Below are 20001 nucleotides of genomic sequence, written 5' to 3'. Positions count from 1 at the left end.
TCTGAACCATGATCATGCTGAGATTTAATCATCCCCCCCCCCCCCTTAAGGCAAGTTCAGTCAAAGAGGTCTAAAGCAATTTAAGAAGAGACAACGACACCCAGGAGTAAAAGGATTTAGGTTTTCTTCACAGGTATTTATTTAGTTTATCATGTAAGAAAATAAGACAAAGAAATGTTCCACTCCTCACATTTTCTTTCAATGGCACACAAGGTGAAGGTGTTAAGCTTTTTTGGCAGAAAGAGTATAAAGCAAAGAAAACAGAAAAAAGCGTGAAACCAAAGAGTGCAGTATGACTTTCATGTTCAAGACTTTTAAATCCATTGAGCATCCGATAATGACACCATTAAACGAGGGAAACTAGCGTGACTCTTACAGAACTTAAATCTTTACTGTATGTTTAAACATATTGTTAGCAGAGGCTTCATTTGCATAGCTTAAAGTTGTGTTAGTGAAAACAAAACTGCTTTTACATGAGCTACATGTTCTATCCATCAATGTGTTGCTACCTCAAGGTAAAAAAAAGAAAAAAGAAAAACCTTCTTAAAGCAATAAATGTACATTTATGGAAAGCTCTCAAGTGCGGGACAGTACGCCTTTAACCAATATCAAATGAGAACATCATCAAACATGAGTCATCCATTCTCAATTTCATGTCTTGGATTTCAGTAAGGCTTCTTTTGTCATAGAAACACTAGAAATTGACCAAACACACACACATACACACAAACCCAAACCCCTCCCCCCCCCCCCCCAAACAATTGGCATTTCACACCAAATAAGTCACCAAAAAAAAAAAAAAAAAAAAAAAAAAATATCACCCGGTAAACCAATCATCCACTAACGTATGAAGTCACATTGTTCTGCGGACGGGTCCACTCTCTCATAGCGTTCGCTTCATCAGTAGTCACGTCTTAAGGCTGTAGAATGGGCCGCATGCTGCTCTCCAGCTTTTATAAACTAACACTAAGATCAAAAGAGCAGCGACATCAAAATAAACCACAAATAAATGTGCTGCGATCTCAAGAAATTGTCTTAACACATTTTGGCATTCAAATATTGGTGTATTTAAAAAATAATGTTCCTATGTTCTGATTTGTATCGCTTTGTTATAAAGTACATTCTCTCCGACTGGACCAAAGGAAGACTTGCGAGAGTCAACATTGTATTTTCTTCTTCCTTTTGCATTCAAAACAATAAGAAAGTCAGATGGTAACTAAGACTTGACAGAAATCAGAAGGGAATCTATATTTTGTAATCTAGAGAGTTTTGAAGTCCCAGCAGTGCACGACAGCGTCAGTGCATGTAAAAAACAAAAAAAAACAACAACAACAACAACAACAAAAAGAGCATCGTAGAGATGAGGGCTAACACTTCCACTCTTGTTCCTCCAAAAGTTTGGCCATTATATAAGATGACTCACCAGCGCCCTCACTAGATGTACAGAGACACAACCCGAACCAGCGAGTCCCGCCCATCTCTGAGTTACACCAACCTGACAGATTATGCATCTTCACTGGGGATGGCTGAGAATGTGCACTGACACAAAAAACTGCAAGTAAAAAATGATACGCTTCATGCTTCCTTTAGCAACTTATTAGTGTTTTTTTTTTTTTTTTTTTTAATTAAACTGACAAGTGCATGAGTGAAACTTAAATTTATGTGCTGGTTTATTTGTTTGTGTATCCCCTCCCACTCTAATCTTACGACTTCATGGCTTCAACCCATAGTACCTGCTTTACTTTCTTCACTTAGCTGGAATGACGAGGAAAACGTTTTTGCTGTCTTTATTCCCGAGACAAAAACTTCGAATGGCTTTACTCTTTCCGGAGGTGGTCGGCTCAGTCACAGCAAACACACTTGCACATCCCACGGTTTTCAGCGACAACGCTGCACGTAACGTTTTGGAATAGTATCACTATTATTAATAATAATGATAATATGTGGAGATTATTTTATGAAATATAGATTTTAAAAAAATTAAAGACAAACATAAGCTCTCTCCTGCCCTTTGATATCATGGAAGAGTACTGTCGTATAATGTATGACCTCAGTTCACACACAAACACAAACAAAAATATCCCGCAGCATAAACAAAACACTGTGAGTCACGACCGCTTTTAAACACAGAGGTTATTCAGTCAAAAAAGAGCGAGAGAGAGGAAAAAAAAAGGGAAGGATCTTTGCCGGCAAAGACCTGAAGTATGGAAAAGGTGGGAAAGAAAGGGCTTATATAGTGAAAACTGTAAAAACTCTCTAAAAGATGGAAATCTCTGATACATGCGGCACAACATGACGAAAAAGAGAGTAACAACTATTCTGTTTTCGCTATAGCCTCTGGTGGGGAAAAAAAATAAAAAATTCAGGCCATATTTGGCACAACCGGTTAGACGGGCTGTTGCTTTTCTTCTCTGTGGGAACCAAAAAAAAAAAAAAAAACTGAAGAAGGGAAGCCTAGATACTGGAAATCAGGATGTGGGATTTTTAGTCACCCCTCTTTCCTCTAAAGTAAGGCTGCTTCCAAAAGAAGCAGGTGGACACATTAAACTGAAGTCACCAGGGGAAAAAAATACATCTAAATGGCTATCAAGTCTGTGGAGTAGACACGTAAACATCTGCCACTTTCTTCCATTCCATCTGCTAAAGTTGACATCAGAAATGCTGACATGGCCTTTTGTTTTTTAACCCCACCCCCACCTACGGTTGTGCACTTGTACAGCTGGAGGAAGGGACTGGCTGGGAGGGCAGTGGGTAGAGGGTTGGGGGCATCGGGGTGAGGTGAAGGTAAGGCTGCTGTTACTCCCTCTTATTGGCCGCTTTTGACTGCTCCCTTTGAATCATGCAGCGGCGCACGATGCTGTCAAAGCTCCCCAGGTAAAAAAGTGCGATGGTCCGAAACAATCCCATGGTGACGATCTGTGCGGGAATTTCAAAATAAAAGGTTAGGCTTAAATTTGCAGATCTGCTGAGGAGCAATTTCCTGCAATTTCCTATCATGTACAGGGCTGTACCTGCTGGAGACCCTCTGTGATGGAGGTGACGGGTGACATTCCACAGGTGAGTGCTGATAGCATGTAACCATCTGGACCAACAGAGCTGTTGAAGTTCCCCTGCTGTGAGATGAACGAAAAACAAGCAGATACATTTGCCAAAGGAAAAACAAACAAAATACAGAGCACACATCTCATTTTTAAACTGGGCGCTGAATGTGATCCGAGCTTCTTACCACTGCGTCCCGGACAATGATTTTGGCCACTTGGTCTGGTTGACAAACTCCAGAGGTTTCAGAGATTAACTTGGTCTCCAGAGGCTGGGAGAGGAAAGCGGAGAAAGAGAGAGAGGGGTGGGGGTAAGACCGCAAGCATTTAAGCAGCAGTCTAAAATGTGAAAATAAAGGGAAAACACCTCCAAGAAAATTTACATAAAGAAACAGGAAGTAAGAAAAGTAAGTATTTCTCTGTACTGTTGCATACCTTTGTCTTGTTCTCCTCAGCCAGTCCTGGAGTGTCAGTGTCAGGGGGGTATGCCACAGTCACGTAGATATTGTAGGGCTTTATCTGCAGAAGGAAAACAGAGCAATAACTGCCTTAGCAATTCCACTACTGAGACCATGACAACTAACTACATACGTTAACATTTCAACAGCTCTTTGACAAGCAATAAAAGTTAGCCTGAATGCTACCTATATGTAGAAAAAGTATAATCATTACAGCACTGACTCTAGTGAAATGTCCCTTATCATCATCTTCACTCAAGCTGCAGACACACTGCAAGTGTGTGAATGTGTGTGTGAATGGGTGGATGACTGGTTGTGTAAAGCGCTTTGGGGTCCTTAGGGACTAGTAAAAGCGCTATACAAATACAGGCTTGTTGCATATGAAGGCTGGGTGCTTGTGGACACTCCAGGCTCTGGCTGCTTAGATGAACCTCTAATGCATTTACTCTCAGATCAAATGTCATTCTCTTTGGTAGTTACTTCAGTTGAAGGAAATTGAGAAAAGTTTATCTTCAGTCCTGCCTACTTCTGGTCGTGCAATGTCATTCATATTCTATGCTAAGGAATGCTAAGAATTGCTTCAAGCGTGTTTGTAGGCAATTTTTGCAAAACACATACCTCCATCTGCAGCGACTCTGCAAGGCCTCGCAGGGCAAACTTAGATGGGGAGTAGGCAGTGTAACCAAACAGACCAATCTGGCCCGCCTGGGAGGAAACGAACATGATGCGGCCCATTCTTCGCTCCTTCATGGTGGTTATGACAGCTCGTGTTGGGTAAACGCTGCCCAGGTAGTTCACTTCCATCAATTTCTGGAAACGAAGGCTACATTAATACTACATTAAACTATAACCAGTGTCCATGGTACATTACATAATTGTAGGCAGCTTCAGTCACTTTAAAACCTGAGCAGTTCAAAGTCTCTTGATTCACAGCAGGCCAAAGGCCATAAATTTAGCCACTTCTTCAGAAATTCTGACAGTAATGTGATTTCTTACCAAGTCACAAATCAAACCTTTTCTAATAAGAACATAATGTATGACACTCATTTCAAAAGACCCAATTCCTGCTTTGGTGCACATGTATTATGTCGACAGCCAATAATTTTAAGTAATTTTAAAGAAATTAATGCTCTCGATCAAACCTATTAAATTCGCGGCAGGTTTTTCCATTCATATAAGAAGGAATTGTGAAGCTTCCAAAGAATATAATGGCCTTCCCCCTCAGGTTATAAAAATCTATTTAATCATTTATTTATGGAGGATTTAATTTGCTCATTCATAAAATACATTTATGATTAGCAAATGCCCAGAAGTAATGGAAAAATACACTGAACAGTCCACATGTGTTTCACCTAACCAAAAGCCTATTATAATCAAGGAAAAACCGATTCTCATGTGTGATTCAATTTGGAAAAAACAAAACAAAACAAAAAACACACCCCTGCAACACAGCTTTATTATTCTGATCTTTCACCCGGTTGTAATTATCAGCAATGAATAACTGTATACTTCTAAACAGTTTTTAGCACTACTATGAGAAGCTTAAAGTCCTTGGAACTTAAAGAATCCAATGACTGCAGGTACTTACTTTAAAACGATCTACCTCCACTTCCTCAAACTTTCCAGAAACTGAAGTTCCAGCGCAGTTCACAAGCATATCAACGGGACCTAGCTTTTCTTGAGCCTGCACGACAGGAAAAAGTCACTGCTGTACTTCTTAATTATTAAAGCTATGTTCCATTAGAGGGTAACACTACCTGTTTTATCACGTTTTCCACTTGACTGTAATCACTGGAAACATCAACTGAGATGCAGAGCACCACCTAAATAAGGAAACCAAGATTTTAATAATGCAAAATGCAATCACTTTTCACAGCCTACATATGCGGCGTTTTTAATGATTTATCTTTACTTTAATCATTTCTCTAAGCCTACACATCTGGAAAATGTGTGCAGGAAAGATTATGCATGTAGAATATACTTTTAATGAGTTCTTTAATAAAAGGCATCTTTTATTGAAATACATACTGAACCCATACCTGCTTGTCATTGATGGCAAATTTCTCCACTTCCTTCTTTGCCTGAAGCAACTTCTCCTACAGGAAAAAAAAAATGCATGTTTACTGTTATATACACAAAAGCTTGCAAATATCATTATGAATGTCATGAACTCCACAACTAAATGAAAACATGTAATAATGCGGGTCAACTCACGTGCACTTTTGCACGTGAGTGACATGGAACAAGTTCACCTTTAGAGTTTGACTGTGTGACATCAGATGCGCTCAGACAACAAACAGCCTGTTGACGAGGCTACACTCCAAGGTAGGATCTGCTAAATGTTTGTGCTTACCTCGTCTCGCGCCACCAAAGTGATGAACGCTCCTTGCTTATAGCACTCAATAGCAATGCATTTCCCAATCCCACTGGAGCCTCCTGTCACCTAAATCAAAGTTCAAACAAAAGGGTAAATGATAATGCAACTCAGACTGGGGCACAGGTTAACCTGGAAATGTTAATTATGTTTCTCAAAAGGTAATGCAGCTTTAATAAAGTTAATCGTTTAAAAAGTCATTTTTCCTACTGTTTTAGCATTATTGCATAATAAAATTATCCTAACCCCACAATGTTGTCTCTGAGAGTTTACTAGGTACATCAAGGTAAAGCAAACAATATTTACCTTTAGTGGCCTGCCTGCGAAGTTTATCATTAACCAAGCTGAATTACCTGAAGTTAGTGGTTACTGCACTGGTTTTATTTCAGTGGATTATACTTTATCCAAGTATAAAACAGGTTGTGAAGTAAGATTGAAGCATTAATTAAAGCAATATTCCTTAGCTCATATGTGGGCGTGTCACGACAGACACCTGACTTTCGCAATAAACTCAGCTACTATTAAAATAAACGATGAAAAAGAAAAAAGAAAGTTACGACTTCTTGTTGTCCTTAGGCTAAGTGCGAATACGCCACCTAACGTAAATATAAAGCTATGGCTAACCTTAAACTCAGCTAGGCTAACTTAAAACTGCAGTTATGAGTAGCCGTTAGCGACCGTTACCAGCCAGCTAAACCGTAACACTTACCACGACGTGGGCCCCGTTCAATTTCAGAGGCTTGGGACTAATGAGGGGCGATATCATATATAACAGCAACACAAAAGCAACGATGAAGGCAGCGACAACAAGCAGCATGATGAACGGAAGAAGGAGCCACCAGGAATTGATAAAAAGCCAATCTGTTATCGCTGAGCTGAACCCTTCTTCAGAGGACATGGGTGAAATCTGGCAATCGTTAGCTTGTTTGCTAACTAGCAGGCCAGCTTCTGGGGGTCCGATAAGAGAGCTACGAGGTAGGCGGCGGTGCTGAAAGAGGGGGGCGGCGAAATGCAAACCCCGGAGGAGTTTTTTTTTTTTTTCCCCAGAGCTCGGTAGCAGGTCACAGACGTGTAACAACCAGGTTAGAGTGCAGCGGTGAATCTCGGCTCCCCCGTGACAAAGCGCAGTCTACATGAACCAAAACAAATCGAAGTGTTAGCGGACGCCGAACTGTGCTACGTGGTACTTGTAGTTCTAAAGCATGCACTTGCTCTCTGGAACCTGCAACGTTGGCTCATCGGGCTTGAACAGCAATTCCCATAATGCAACGCACCACCACTTTTATTCGTAGTATCCGTTTGAGCAATAGCTACACACCCAAATGAACTTGCAGTTTTTTTGACACACGCAGCTTTACATTCATCAGGTAGGCTGACTCTGTGACTTTTTTAAAACTACATTTCTACCTTAAATTACTGGCAACAGCACAGTTGATTCATTACAGGGAAAAAGTAAACAGCTTCTCTTTGTTGCTTTACCTTTTATTTACACTGTGGAAATGAAAAACAGAAAATCATATGCACTGATAACCTCTTCACAAAGAAAAGGCTTGAGAGTTGGCTATATATATATTTATACATTTACAGTAAAATGAAGATATTCCCCATCAAAAGACAGTTTGCAGGGAAACAGACTAAGGTTGTATATTGTCTCTAAAAGAACTTACACGAAATGTACAAGTAATATACATTTCTTAGTTGTAGTGACAATTCACTTGATACATTAGCAGTAGGACTAAGAAATTTAGAAATAAACCAATAGAAATAACCATTCAGTTGGAACAAAAAAGGCCCTTGCAACTTTTGTAGAAGGCACACGGTGCACACTGCCATTTATGGCTATTTAAAGTTCATGGTTGGAAATGCATTCTATGTTGTCAAGTACACAAGATTTCTCCATCTGAGCCATCAGTGTGAGGCTTCAACATTTCACGTGGCTTATTAGCTGTGAGGTGCTAAAGCTGTCATAATATAAGGCTTAATTTTTCGGTTGCTATTACAGATAATTAGTGAATCCTGTGGACAGAAATACAAAATATGTACAACAGGTATTAAAAAAAAAAAACTAAACAAACAAAAAAACCAAACAAAAGAAACAAGCTGTGAGACAAAGCAATTCAAAGCTAACAAGTTCTTGATAAATGAAAGTAATGCTGGTCTGGCACCAATAGTGATCCACCCTAAAAGCCATGTTTATTTCAAATGAATAAACACAATCATAATTTGTATTGAAAGTGGATAAACAATCCAAAACTGTCACAGAGGCTAATGAACTGCTCGTCCTGAGTATCTTTTTCTCTAAATTGTATCCACCACTGGGAGCCAATGACACCAACAATGCCACAAAATATTCTTTGAACTCATACATATGTTCCTCAAAGTACCACATAGTCTATAAAATGCTTGTTTCTTATTTAAAAAATAGAGACTAAGTCCTTTTCTTCTGAGGTGTACAAGAGAAAGTCTTTCCGTAAAATACATGATTTTGTTTTCAATCTTACTTAGAATAACTGCAGTTAGTTTCTCTAATTTGCATGAGTATTTTGCTCATCGAAAACTTTAATGAACAAGTTAAATTATCTTCCAGAGTTGTGTTGATTCTTTAGTTAAGTCAGATGTAGGTGGGAAATCTTTAATCTTCTTTGGAAAATAGTGACTAACAAATAAAACCGAGTCTTGCACCCTTAGTGTGGTTATCAGACTGGCAAAACAATATAGTAATCTCACCCAGTTGACTAACCCTCGCGGTCATGTGAATGGTTAGGATGAGAAGGAAAGAGTGAGGAGGGGGAAAGGGACAAGAACAGTAAAGACACACAATTACAATTCCTTTGCTTTGGTTTCGCTTGGTTTGGCTCAATCACCCAACCTAGCCTTCCTGTCCAAAGTCCTCTGTGAACTTTTTCAGTTTCTCCAGGTCTTGTTCGTTAACTGTTGGCTTCGTGTTGGACTGAGATCTCAACATATCAGCCTGAAAACAGGGTGGGGAAAAAGGAAAAGAAAAAATAAAGATTTGAACATGTTCCAATGCGGAAATGGGTGGAAAAATTTAGGGTTTTCATATTCCTACCATGGATACCACAGGTTCCAACAGCTTCTCCCCAGGGACTTCCATCCATGTCATTTCAATTGCGTTTGGATCACCCGGTGAGCAAGGAGTCAGGAGGTCATCTATAGTAACTTTGGGGTCATCTCTTGATGGACCTCGTACCTTATTCAAATTAAATATTTAATTACAACATTCACAGCATACTACAGTTTAGAATTAAACAGACATTTTGAAAGGCATACCCGTTTGAAGTGGGTTGCTGACTGGACCTTTCGAACAGGCTGCATTAGAGCATCTCTGACAATAATGCTGATATCTGCTCCTGAGTATCCGTCTGTCTTCTTGCCCAGAGTGTTAAAGTCAGATTCGTTGAGACTGTTGGGAGTGGAGCCCAGATGGAGCTTGAACATGAAGGCGCGGGCGTGCTCTTCAGGCAGTGGGATATAGATTCTCTTCTCAAATCTGTGATGGTTTTATTTGACCTCAGTGAGCACACAGGCGAATGACAGCAGAACAGCAACTATAAATGACTAATAATGATTACCTCCTTCTGATGGCTGAGTCTAGAGTCCACGGAATGTTTGTTGCGCCGAGGACCAGGATGCCTTCATTGTCATTTCCAACTCCTGTACAAAAACACAATCAGTGCAAATTAAATATGAGCTTCTCTTACTGTCAAACACCTCCTACTAAAAATCTGCAATCACATAAGATTTCTATTACAGGCCAGCCAAAGAGCAAAGAAGTGGATGTTTAGATACCTCATAGGTTAGAGACATAACATCTGTGCAGCTGGATCAAATTAGCTGGAGTTTAAGTCCAGATTCAGAGCAGATTATGGAAAATTTGTACTAAATGACTTCTAAATTAGACCAGATTGAATTACACTGTTCATATTTCTGTGAACACGCTTTATGCAGCCATCCAGGATTAAATGGGAACTCTAATATTTCTTAGTAATTACTCTTACCTAAAAGGTAACTTAGCTTTATTATTTATTTTAAGCTATAAAAGAGGGATGTATGGGGTATGATTTTATTTCATTTTTAAGTTCAGTGTTCAGTAACCTAAATATTTTGAATGCTTATAAGTACCTTATAGTCATATAACAACAATTTACATACATTTGGTTATCCCATCATGGTGTCAGTAAAATTTTAAAATACAGAAAGATACTGAAATAGAAAAGTCACTTTATGGCACAAATATTTCATTACTGAAAAAAAAAATCCCACATTCATTTCTCTTATTATTTATACATAATTAGTAATCACCCTTACCTTGCATCTGAACCAGAAACTCTGTCTTAATACGGCGAGCAGCTTCACTCTCATTCTCACTTCTGGACCCGCACAGCGAGTCAATCTCATCAATAAAGATGATAGAAGGTTTATGCTCTCTTGCGAGGCTGAAAAGGTTTTTCACCAACCTGGGAAGCAAAAGGAAAGCTTTTAAGGAAATGAAATGGCAGCCAGAGCTGGCTGCAGGATAGTTTTGTATATTATATTCCAATATTGCACATTATATGTTAGAAAGTAAAATCATATGGTTAATTTGTGCTTCTGTGAATTGCTGCTCACTTTTCACTTTCTCCCAGCCACTTTGAGACTAGGTCCGATGAGGAGATTGAGAAGAAGGTTGAGTTGTTTGCCTCTGTGGCGACTGCTTTAGCCAGGTAAGACTTTCCAGTACCTGGAGGGCCAAAGAGCAAGATGCCCCTCCATGGAGTTCGCTTTCCTGTCAGTCAAGCAAAGAGGTAATTTAATCTAAATTAGTATGACCACAACATCACTTACTACACTCTGACACACAACTATTTCTTCTATCATTTAAGAACCACACAGTGAAGTGGGTTCTTATTCACAGAGATTTACCTGTGAAAAGGTGCGGGAATTTGATTGGAAGTATAACGGCTTCTTTCAGCGCCTCCTTGGCTCCTTCTAAACCAGCAACATCATTCCATTTAACATTTGGTTTCTCCATAACAATTGCACCTGGGAAAAGATAAACAGTACATTACTGACAAGCCTTATATTTAAACTAATAAACATGCAAAAATATACATACTATACAGAGTGGTTTAACATAGAAGCACGCAACACCAGAAGGTTGAAGCCATCAGGTTTCAGTGGTCTTTATATTGATTTATATTAATATAAAGATTTAAGAAATGTTACAAACCGGAGAGTTGATTTTGGAACTTCTTTTTCTCTGGATCATCACCCTCGTCACTTTCATTTCTGGAGACAAAAACATATTTTATCTTGATTTTCCAATCATATGACATTAACAGCATCACATGAGCTGATTTGCTCTACTGCCCCGCCCAGTAACACACCCTTTGTCATCAGATTGCGACTCTTTGACAGGCTTAGCAGGGGCCTTATCTTTCTTCTTGAGATACTCTTTCAGCTTTTCTGCTCTGTCCAAGTATTCTGCACATTTTGCCCGGATGCTCTGTTTTGCTTTGTCACCCTGGGCTTCATCTGTCAGAAATCAGCACACACACAATATACATTACAAAACAAAACAAAAACAAACCAACAAAAATTATTGTACAACCTTTTTGCTTTAAAACGAAACCCTTCTTTTAGTACTTTTAAAATTATACAACTATTATCATTATTCTTACTATCAAAATGTACAAAACGGCCCACGGTTTTTTTAAGTCACATGAAGTCATCTGTCATCTGACCCACAAAAACGTACAGGTATCAATGACTATTATCAAACTATGATTTCTGTCATTATCACACATGTGCCATTGTGCTGTCTCATGCCTCACATTTCACCACATGAAGGAAGTACTGAACAGCAGCCTGGTATAGGCGTAAAGCCTCCTCGTAGTTCTGGGCTTTATCCTCCTGAGCCGCCTTGCTGGCAAGATCGATGGCTTTCTAAAATAACAAAGGACAATGTCAGTTCAGTTGAAACTCGCGGCTGTTCAAAAGAATAAAGAGCAGACAACCTACAAGTCATGTCTTTGGATTATGAGACACATATAGATAATCAAAATAAGCATCAAGACAAGAAAAGGACAAGTACCAGCACATAAAGTTGGAACTTTAACTGAGTAAGGAAATAATGATAATAATATTAAAACAATCTACTAAATGTCCCCTAAAGCTCACGTTAGTAAAATATAAAGTGGTCGTAATCTACTGTAAAGCTTCACCTGTGCAGTGAGGTGACACCGCGCGCACACACAAACACACAGTCAACGCTTTCTTTCACTTCCTTTTTGTGAGTTTATCTATAAAGAGCAACTTCAGCAGAATTTACATGTTCAGAGAACAACCCAGAATACCCCATTTTGCTCTTTAAATTTGATATCTTTTCTGAAGCCATTTAAAAGTAGCTAGCAGCGTTAAGCTGATTAGGTATCTTGTAGTCCAGTTGTTAGCAACTCAGTAATATTATGAGGCTTCCGGCACAATTCAGCTGAAAAAAACAAAACAGAAACGAAAAAAACCCCAAACTGAATCTTTGTAATACACATGGACCATAGTATCAGGTTTGAGTGGTCAGTATCTTACTTACTACAACACTGGCGTCTTGTGGGATAAGCTAGCCAAGTATGCTAATTAGCAGCTAATGTTACTAATGTTGTGTTTTTTAACACCGATGGAAAGGTTGAAACCAAGCGCAAACCTTAAAAACTAGCCCCGAAGTGTTTCTTACTAGCACCTAGTACACTGTAGCCAATTTATTTCAACGTTTAAACAACTTTTATGGCGTTTTTTTTAAAGCTATTTTTTAGCCTCCTCTAGGGTTGGTCCCCCAACTTACCTGTAAATTGTTGTTGGCAGCCATAACGGCGGATCACTTGCCCAGTAATCAAAGCGAACGTAACACCACGCGAGTAAACTATTTTTTAAACACTCTACTTAAGAAATCAGCTACACGCGTAGACTGTAAACACGCAAACGAGGTTTCAAGCTGACTTCTTTTGGTGTTTTCGTATCTCTGAACGCTCCCTTCTCAGAGCCGAGGAAGATACTTCCGCATTGAAAAGTCGATACTCGCGTGCACGAAATGTAATGACGTCAAGACGTAGCCTCGACACAGTCATCGTAAACACAGGTCATAGATGCAGTTCAGTAACTGTCACCATTCAATGCTGCCCTTTTTTTCTAAAACAAAAAACTGCGCTTGTCCTAACTATTTCAGCCCCGTAATTCTCTTCATTATGGTCACTCCCAATGAAAATCTTAACATTTTCAGCTCAGCCTCCTGCCTTTTTGTCGATGACAACACTTCCAAACATACATCATAGCAGTTTTTATATTTTTCTGTAAACCTTCTCTGTTGCTGTTATTGCTATCCTTGTCTTACAAATCACTCTAATCTCCACCCTCTTCACCCTGCCTGCACTCTCTTTTTCACCTCTCTTGAGCACTGTTTGTTGCTTTGAATGGCTGACCCAAGGTATTTGACTCTTCCTGACTTAACTTACTCCACTCCTTGTATTTTAAGACCTATAAAGTGAAGACTGGGTATGGATGAACTTTTTCATGCCTCTATAAATTTTGTGTTGCTGTCATGTGGTGTGTGTGTGTGTGTGTGTGTGTGTGTGTGTGTGGTTTGTCCTCTTTATATTATTATTATTATTATTATTATTTTTAGTTTACAACAAATAAATGTCTCTTGAAGTTTTGAAATGATAGGCAGGACTCTCACACTGCCCCACCCCACTAATTTTTTCATGATCCATTTGTACAGGGAATATTTTGTACTGTCATATCTGTAATGACCTCTTTATTCACTAGGTACTCCTGTAGTTCTTCCGCTCTGTCCAAGTACTGTTTACATTTATCTCTTATCTTCTGGTTGCCATCTTTACCTTGAGGTTCACCTGAAAGAAGAAAACAGCAATGAAACAATGGTTTCAGCAAACACACAAAGATTTTCTCATCACACATCACAACTAAAAAATGTGTTGGCCTAAAACTATGTAGCTGTTTATGTTTCAGCCAAATTCAGCCAAGAGTTGAGTGTATTCCTTCACTGATGTCCAATAGTGCAGCCGCCTTCAGAGTGAAGGGACGGCGTATACTGTAATATTTCAGATAACAGTAGGGTGATATTAGCTGCGTGATATTAGTCACAATGGTGACGCACGTTTCAGAATGTGGAGAAAGTACTTGACAGCATGTTGGTAAGAGCGGATGGCCTCCTCATAGTTTCCAGCCTCGTCCTCCTCTGAGGCCTTCTGTGCTACGGCAATAGCTTTCTGAAACGACAGGACATGGATCAATAGTTCAGACCTTGTGTTTCTATTACATCCACCAGCATAGTTCATTCATGAACCTTAACAGGTCATAACACCAAAGTGTTCTATGAAGTATCCTGATGTTTCACTATCTGAAGTCAGAAACATGGATTATGAAGGAACACTAACAATAATAAAAACATTGAGGCTTTGAGCTAGTGCATAAATTGGGCCGTTCCAAAGCTGAGTAAAGGGAAAGGAAAATATAATTAAATTCTGATACTTTTAAATGTGAAAATCCAAAAAAGTTCATGGCTTTTAAAGATGACCTACCTGTATTTACCCATCTTATAATAAATTTGGTAATCAATATGCATGCACCATTTATGAAGTAATGAACCATCAGGTTCACACTGCAGATAGACACCCTGAGAGCTCCCTTCATAACCTTGGTCTGAATTTTCTATTGGAATGAACTTCCATGCATTATTATCATTCTGTAGCTGGAAATGTTTCTTGAATTTATAGAAGTGTTTTCAATTTTGTGTTTCCTGTTCAAAACTGCCAGTGAAAATCAGTCAAGACTGTTGCTGTTATCTGCCAATCTCTAAAAGAAACCTCATAAATAAAATGTGACTGTACTGTCTTTCATCTGTGTGAACAGACTGAACCTTACAATGTAAAACTATGTGGAAAATTAGCAGAGGCTATTGTGTGCCATCCACCTCTAGCTACCCATTCGTGTATTATGAAAAGCAATATACACTCAATGGACACTTTATTAAGTACACATTGCTAGTAAAGGGTTGGACCTCCTTTTGCCTCCATAGCTGTTCTTATTCTTCATGGCACGGATTCAACAAGGTGCTGGAAACATTCCTCTGAGACTTTGGTTCATAATAACGGGATTGTGTTACACAGTTACTGCAGATTTGTCAGCTGTACATTTATGATTCAAATTGGCCATTCCACCCTACACTAAAGGTGCACTACTGGATTAAGGTCTGGTGACTGTGCAGGCCATTTAAGTACAGAGAAGTCATTGTCATGTTCAAGAAACCAGTCTGAAACGATCTGAGCTTTGTGACAAAGTGCATTATTCTGTGGACATAAAGGGATCGACATGGTCAGCAGCAATACTGGAGCTTAAATGATGCTCAGTTGATACAAAGTGTTGTAGAAACATATCACACACCAATATATCACCATTACCAGCTAGAACTGTTGATACAAGGAAGGACAGATCCATACTTTAATTTTATTTATACCAAATTCTGACCCTACCACCTGAATGGCAGAGAATACGGATACTCAGACTGGGAAACATTTTTCCAATCTTCTTTTGTCCAGTTATGGTGAACACATGAGAATTAGAATCAGTTTCCCTGTTCTTAGCTGACAGGGGTCGAACCTGATGTTGTCTTCTGCTGGTGTAGCCCATTTGCTTCAAGGTTAGACATGTCTTGTGTATTCAGAGAGGCTCTTCTGCGTACCTTGGCTGTAACAAATGCTTATTTGGATTACTGTTGCTGTCCTATCTATGAAAAGCAGTCTGGCCATCAACAAGGTGTTTTTCCCCTGTGTGGTAAATCCCACTAAATACTCTGACCAACGAGTCTGCCTCCAACATCTACGCCGTGTTCAGAGTTGCGTAAATCACATTTCTTCCTTATTCTGATGCCCAGTTTGAACATTGCTGTGTCAAAAAGTGATATCAGATGCTTTTATGTGCTATGCATTTTCTTTTATGGTTAACTAGACTGCAGTTAACAAGATTTATCAGGTGGTTATATATAAAACAAAGAAATGACCTGTTTTGTAAGTATCTTTATGGGTCTGCTTTATTGTACATATGTTATCATATATTTTAAAATAGCACTGACTAAAAGAGTCTTTACAGAACCATTATATTTTTTGTCATCTCTGCTGCCCTCTTCAGCAGCTCACTCTTAAACATGACTTTTTAGTGTCAGTGAGACTATTTATAAAAGATATATAAAAGTCTCTTTGCCAATAAACTGATTGCAGCTTCTACCTCTTGACAGAAATGTTGGTTGTGGCTCAGAATGACTTCACGAGAGACAGATTTGACATTTGTTCCACAGATTATAAACCAACACGTCATTTACGACCGTTTTAATACAGGCTATCTTTTTTTTTTTTTTGCACAACACTGCCCCTAAATGCACTGGGTTGCTGCCGTGTGACTGGCTGATACGAGCAATTGAGCAGATTTATCTAATGAAGTGGTCGGTGAGGGTATTTACTGCCGTCATCAGATTTAACAAACAGTAGAAAAATACATTATTAAAACTAGTTAGTTCACTGATTATAATTAACCCTGACTAAAACACCTCGTTACTTCTTTCACGAACTGCCTCTGAATCTGCCGCGCTCATGTCAACCCTATTTTGCGGGCAGTGATGCAGTTAGCTCTGGAAGTGACCTAATGAGGCACACAAATAGAGAACTTAGAAAACAAAGCACGGATCAAAAAGTATCAACAAAGTCAACCGTGTCAAAACGAAACCTGCAAAACTGCAAACATGAAACACCCTCTGTGATTTCCCTCCAGTATGAGAAGAAGTTGCAAACACGTAAGAAACACGACGTTTTCCAGCCTTAAAGTTGTTGTTTTTTTAACCTACCTGCAGATTTGTTGGCTCCATGAGGAGTCCCGTACGAATTAAAGAAGCACAACAGATTCAACACCCGAAACTCTGTTTCGTTTACTCGACAATGCCAGAAGTTCCTGTTTGCTTGTCACCGCCTTAGCATTGTAGCCTTGCCAGTCAGCCAGTCAGAAAGAATGAGAACGATGCGGGACACCCGTCCTGTCACTGAGTCACTGTACTTAATTGTTGTTGTGCTGGTTAAAGTCAATACGTGTTGCTGAATCACTGAATCATTGTCCAGCAGCATGAAAAAGCTGGTTCGGAATTTTATTGTCTGCTTTCACTGAAAAAAAATTTAGGGGTGGCGTCACACATATAAGAAAGTAAATAAAAGTCAGATAGAGAGAGTTTTAGATGCAACTCGGTTGCAGTAGTTAAAAGGCACATAAATCTGGACGTTCGCATGTGCGAATACGCACTAAAATCCCCTTCTCTGATGCGACATGTGATATATGCACCACTAGAGGTCGCCCCAAGATCACCGTGCAAGAGTCAACAACGTTCGAGTCGTACTGTATAAAAGTTTGTATACGGTCATTGTGAACTCCTGGGGAGGGGAGGGGGCACTTCGTAGGTGTAGAGCGCGCCAGATTCTGCTGTTCTATATTCACGCGAAAACTATACAAATAAAACATGATATGAAGTTCCGAGTGTAGGCTTAATGCTTTCACAGACAGTTTTTTTTCTATAAACAGACGTATTATTCAATAATCAGTCGTAATTCAATTTTTCCCTTTTTATGCCACACTTCAGAATCCAAAATATTGGATTGGACACCGCATTATTTAACGAGACAATAACATTAACTGGTGGAAAATTAAATTTAGTGGTCAGCACACTTCACGCTAGCTAAGGGTTGATACAAAAATATAGTATACTAATTCCCTGGTTGTCGGCGCTCCACCTGCAGCAGCTCTATTCTCCACCAGCTGGGACCGCCCCACGCTTAAGTCTGAATCTTTCATGTGTTTGGAGATGTTTTGGTTTAAAAGCTCCTAGAAGTCTCAAAACAGGGTCACACGCAGTGACTTTACACTGTTAAATCCTTTTAAAAAAGTTTTACACCGAAAAAGGAAAGAAAAAAAGGACAAAAGATGAGCTTCTGGTGAATGCTGTGACGGCAGACCTTTGGCCCCACTCAGCGGACCAGCGTCGAGCTCAGACCATCGACCTGACACCTGATAGCTCCAGTGTGCCGCACCGTCTGGTTCAGAGCACGCAGTGCTGTCTGCGTTGAGTTTGGTGACATGCGATGGAAATAGATTACACCTCCAAGCAGCAGAAGATCCACTTAAAAGCGTCGTTTTGGGATTAACAGACGCGTTAACCCGCTAAAAGAGAGCCCCCACGCGTAACTCGCAGCTCATTAGCGCATTTCATGGAGATCCTTAGATGACAAGACCCGCTGCACGCTGCGGGTTGCGCTCAGCAACACGGATCTGTAATTTTGGAACATGGCGAGAGGGATGAGAGGAGCTCATCTCCTCTTTGGATTTTTTATTCTTGGGTTGACGCTTTTCAGGGACGCGGACGGACAACAAACTTTTAATGACTTAACAGGTTTCAGTTTGAATCCACCATACTTTAACCTCGCACAGGGCTCCGGGATCTCCGCTACAGCAACCTGCGGACAGGATGAGGCTGGCACACCGAGATATGATTTATATTGTAAACTAGTCGGAGGGCCTACAAATGGACTTCTTACTCAAAATATACAGGTAAGGAAATAAGCCTTCGTGCATGCGTAAAAGGATGGGGACGTGGTGATTACATTGTAATGTGGGAACTCCTGTAACTAGCGACCCACTCGTCCTTTTTAATGGCCCAGTCCAATGCTCCTAGTACTACCAGGAACCCCTCCGGGAACCGTGACAATTAACTGCCCACCCTGACCAAGTTGCACAACTGCCAGAAATAGTTTTACACCATTGTAGTTGAGTTCCACATTTTCTAAAGGAAATGCCCTTTCAACAGGGGTCTTATTTCCTTAGGAGATCTCCCAGGGCAATAAGGCTTTTACAGCCCTATAATACTATAAAATGCGTTCCCAAGCTTTTTCAAGTCAAGAATTTCATTAATCTACATTAAAGATATCATATTTATTTGTTTTTTGTCATTGTTGTTTTGTTGTTGTTGTTTTAAGCTTTTGGCAGTACAGGTAAGTTTTTTGCAAGCACCTCCACCATTATTAAACATGTCTGCTAATTGTTTCTGAATACTAACGACCTGATACCTTTTAGGGTCAGTTTTGTGACTACTGCAACTCCGTTGACCCAAACAAAGCCCACCCTGTGACCAATGCCATTGATGGGACTGAACGGTGGTGGCAGAGCCCTCCTCTCTCCAGGGGGACTGTCTACAATGAGGTGAATGTTACCCTGGACCTTGGACAGGTGAGATTATCATAACTCACACTACACATGAACAGATGTCTCCTGGTTAATACCAGCTGTGTGAATAATGATAGCTCAGTGGTGTCAGTAAAACATAGCACCTGAATGTTACAAGGGGAGAAGAGGAACATTTATGTCTTCCTTTGCCATTGCTTTGTGGCTGTGAAATAAGTTATTCCATTTGTGTGAGGTGACAGAGCACCTTTGCTGGTGTGAAATGGGAAGTCTGTTATATTCTTGTACCACTTTCTGTCTTTTTGTTATTGGTCTTTGCTTTGTTTTTGCTGCTGCTGATTTATTTTTGATATGCCGGCAAGAAATCGTTTTTTTAAAACTTCTCTTTTTTCCCTTCATAAGTATTCCAAAGGTGTAACATGATTATGTTTTCAGTGTGAGCTTCATCACCTCAGCTAGCAGTAATCATGTGAATAATGTGCTGCAGTTGGACTCTTGCCAGGAATCAGATTCACGCCCCTTTAGCTGGAGAGCATGCTTCCATCCTGAGCTGTGTGTCTCTGGCAGGAGTTTGGCTAACGGCCCATAAAACAGCACCTCATGCTCAATTATCCACCGTGAGGAAAGAGAGGAATGCTGTCTCTGGATTAGGGATCAGGAGAATGTAAAATCGAATAGGAGAAGTTTAGGTGGAGGCATGGACCTCTTACGTGATCAGGGTTTTGACTAGCTTTGGAGAAGACTTCAAAAAAATAAATGAGAGAGAGGAGCAAAAGTGCTCCCCTGCACACGTGTTGCATCTTTGGCTCCCAGTGGGCACTGTGTCAGACAATGGGTGTGGGCTTTT

The 20001-nt window shown here is 39.9% G+C and overlaps 3 protein-coding genes across 5 annotated transcripts in view; 1 reads left to right on the top strand and 2 right to left on the bottom strand.

The window, feature by feature from the left end:
- Positions 1–115: 115 nt before the first annotated feature.
- Positions 116–7132, bottom strand: kdsr (3-ketodihydrosphingosine reductase). Of its 2 annotated transcripts, none has more exons than XM_026148911.2 (10): positions 6580–7132; positions 5850–5939; positions 5536–5592; positions 5254–5319; positions 5085–5180; positions 4115–4306; positions 3474–3557; positions 3227–3310; positions 3012–3113; positions 116–2916 (listed from the first exon to the last, which is right to left on the bottom strand). In XM_026148911.2, the coding sequence occupies exons 1-10, from the start codon at positions 6766–6768 to the stop codon at positions 2797–2799; spliced, it is 1080 nt and encodes a 359-aa protein (XP_026004696.1). In that variant the 5' UTR covers positions 6769–7132; the 3' UTR covers positions 116–2796. The 2 variants fall into 2 exon arrangements, with proteins under 2 accessions (XP_026004696.1, XP_026004697.1); XM_026148912.2 differs by lacking the exon at positions 6580–7132 and adding an exon at positions 6177–6549.
- A 204-nt stretch (positions 7133–7336) lies between these two features.
- vps4b (vacuolar protein sorting 4 homolog B) lies at positions 7337–17241 on the bottom strand. 2 transcript variants are annotated; one of them, XM_026148909.2, is made up of 13 exons: positions 16780–17241; positions 14041–14152; positions 13674–13774; positions 11705–11816; positions 11258–11405; positions 11101–11159; positions 10794–10913; positions 10500–10656; positions 10200–10348; positions 9464–9545; positions 9162–9381; positions 8941–9081; positions 7337–8841 (listed from the first exon to the last, which is right to left on the bottom strand). In XM_026148909.2, the coding sequence occupies exons 1-13, from the start codon at positions 16798–16800 to the stop codon at positions 8740–8742; spliced, it is 1524 nt and encodes a 507-aa protein (XP_026004694.1). In that variant the 5' UTR covers positions 16801–17241; the 3' UTR covers positions 7337–8739. The 2 variants fall into 2 exon arrangements, with proteins under 2 accessions (XP_026004694.1, XP_026004695.1); XM_026148910.2 differs by lacking the exons at positions 13674–13774; positions 14041–14152; positions 16780–17241 and adding an exon at positions 12709–12953.
- Positions 17242–17947: 706 nt separating this feature from the next.
- LOC113010073 (laminin subunit alpha-3) overlaps positions 17948–20001 on the top strand; it is a 60186-nt gene continuing 58132 nt past the window's right edge. The window contains exons 1-2 of the mRNA XM_026148902.2: positions 17948–18524; positions 19047–19199. Coding sequence (XP_026004687.2) covers positions 18261–18524; positions 19047–19199 — 417 coding nt within the window. The 5' untranslated portion in view covers positions 17948–18260. The remainder of the gene's footprint in view (positions 18525–19046; positions 19200–20001) is intronic.

Source organism: Astatotilapia calliptera, chromosome 18 (genome assembly GCF_964374335.1).
Source record: "Astatotilapia calliptera chromosome 18, fAstCal68.1, whole genome shotgun sequence".
Taxonomy (NCBI): Eukaryota; Metazoa; Chordata; class Actinopteri; order Cichliformes; family Cichlidae; genus Astatotilapia; species Astatotilapia calliptera.
Note: the sequence above shows the minus strand (reverse complement) of the source record. Positions and strands in the feature narration are given on the sequence as shown.

Bases quoted from the DNA above. Each gene is read 5' to 3' on its own strand.
- kdsr (XM_026148911.2), bottom strand. From the start codon at position 6,768: ATGTCCTCTGAAGAAGGGTTCAGCTCAGCGATAACAGATTGGCTTTTT. The intron at 4,307-5,084 runs GTAAGTACCTGC...CTTCGTTTCCAG, and splicing joins TGGAGGTAGATCGTTTTAAA to AAATTGATGGAAGTGAACTA. The intron at 3,311-3,473 runs GTATGCAACAGT...TTCCTCTCCCAG, and splicing joins CTGAGGAGAACAAGACAAAG to CCTCTGGAGACCAAGTTAAT.
- vps4b (XM_026148909.2), bottom strand. From the start codon at position 16,800: ATGGAGCCAACAAATCTGCAG. The intron at 11,160-11,257 runs GTGTGTTACTGG...TTTTGTCTCCAG, and splicing joins TCGCAATCTGATGACAAAGG to AAATGAAAGTGACGAGGGTG. The intron at 10,657-10,793 runs GTAAATCTCTGT...CTTGACTGACAG, and splicing joins ATTCCCGCACCTTTTCACAG to GAAAGCGAACTCCATGGAGG.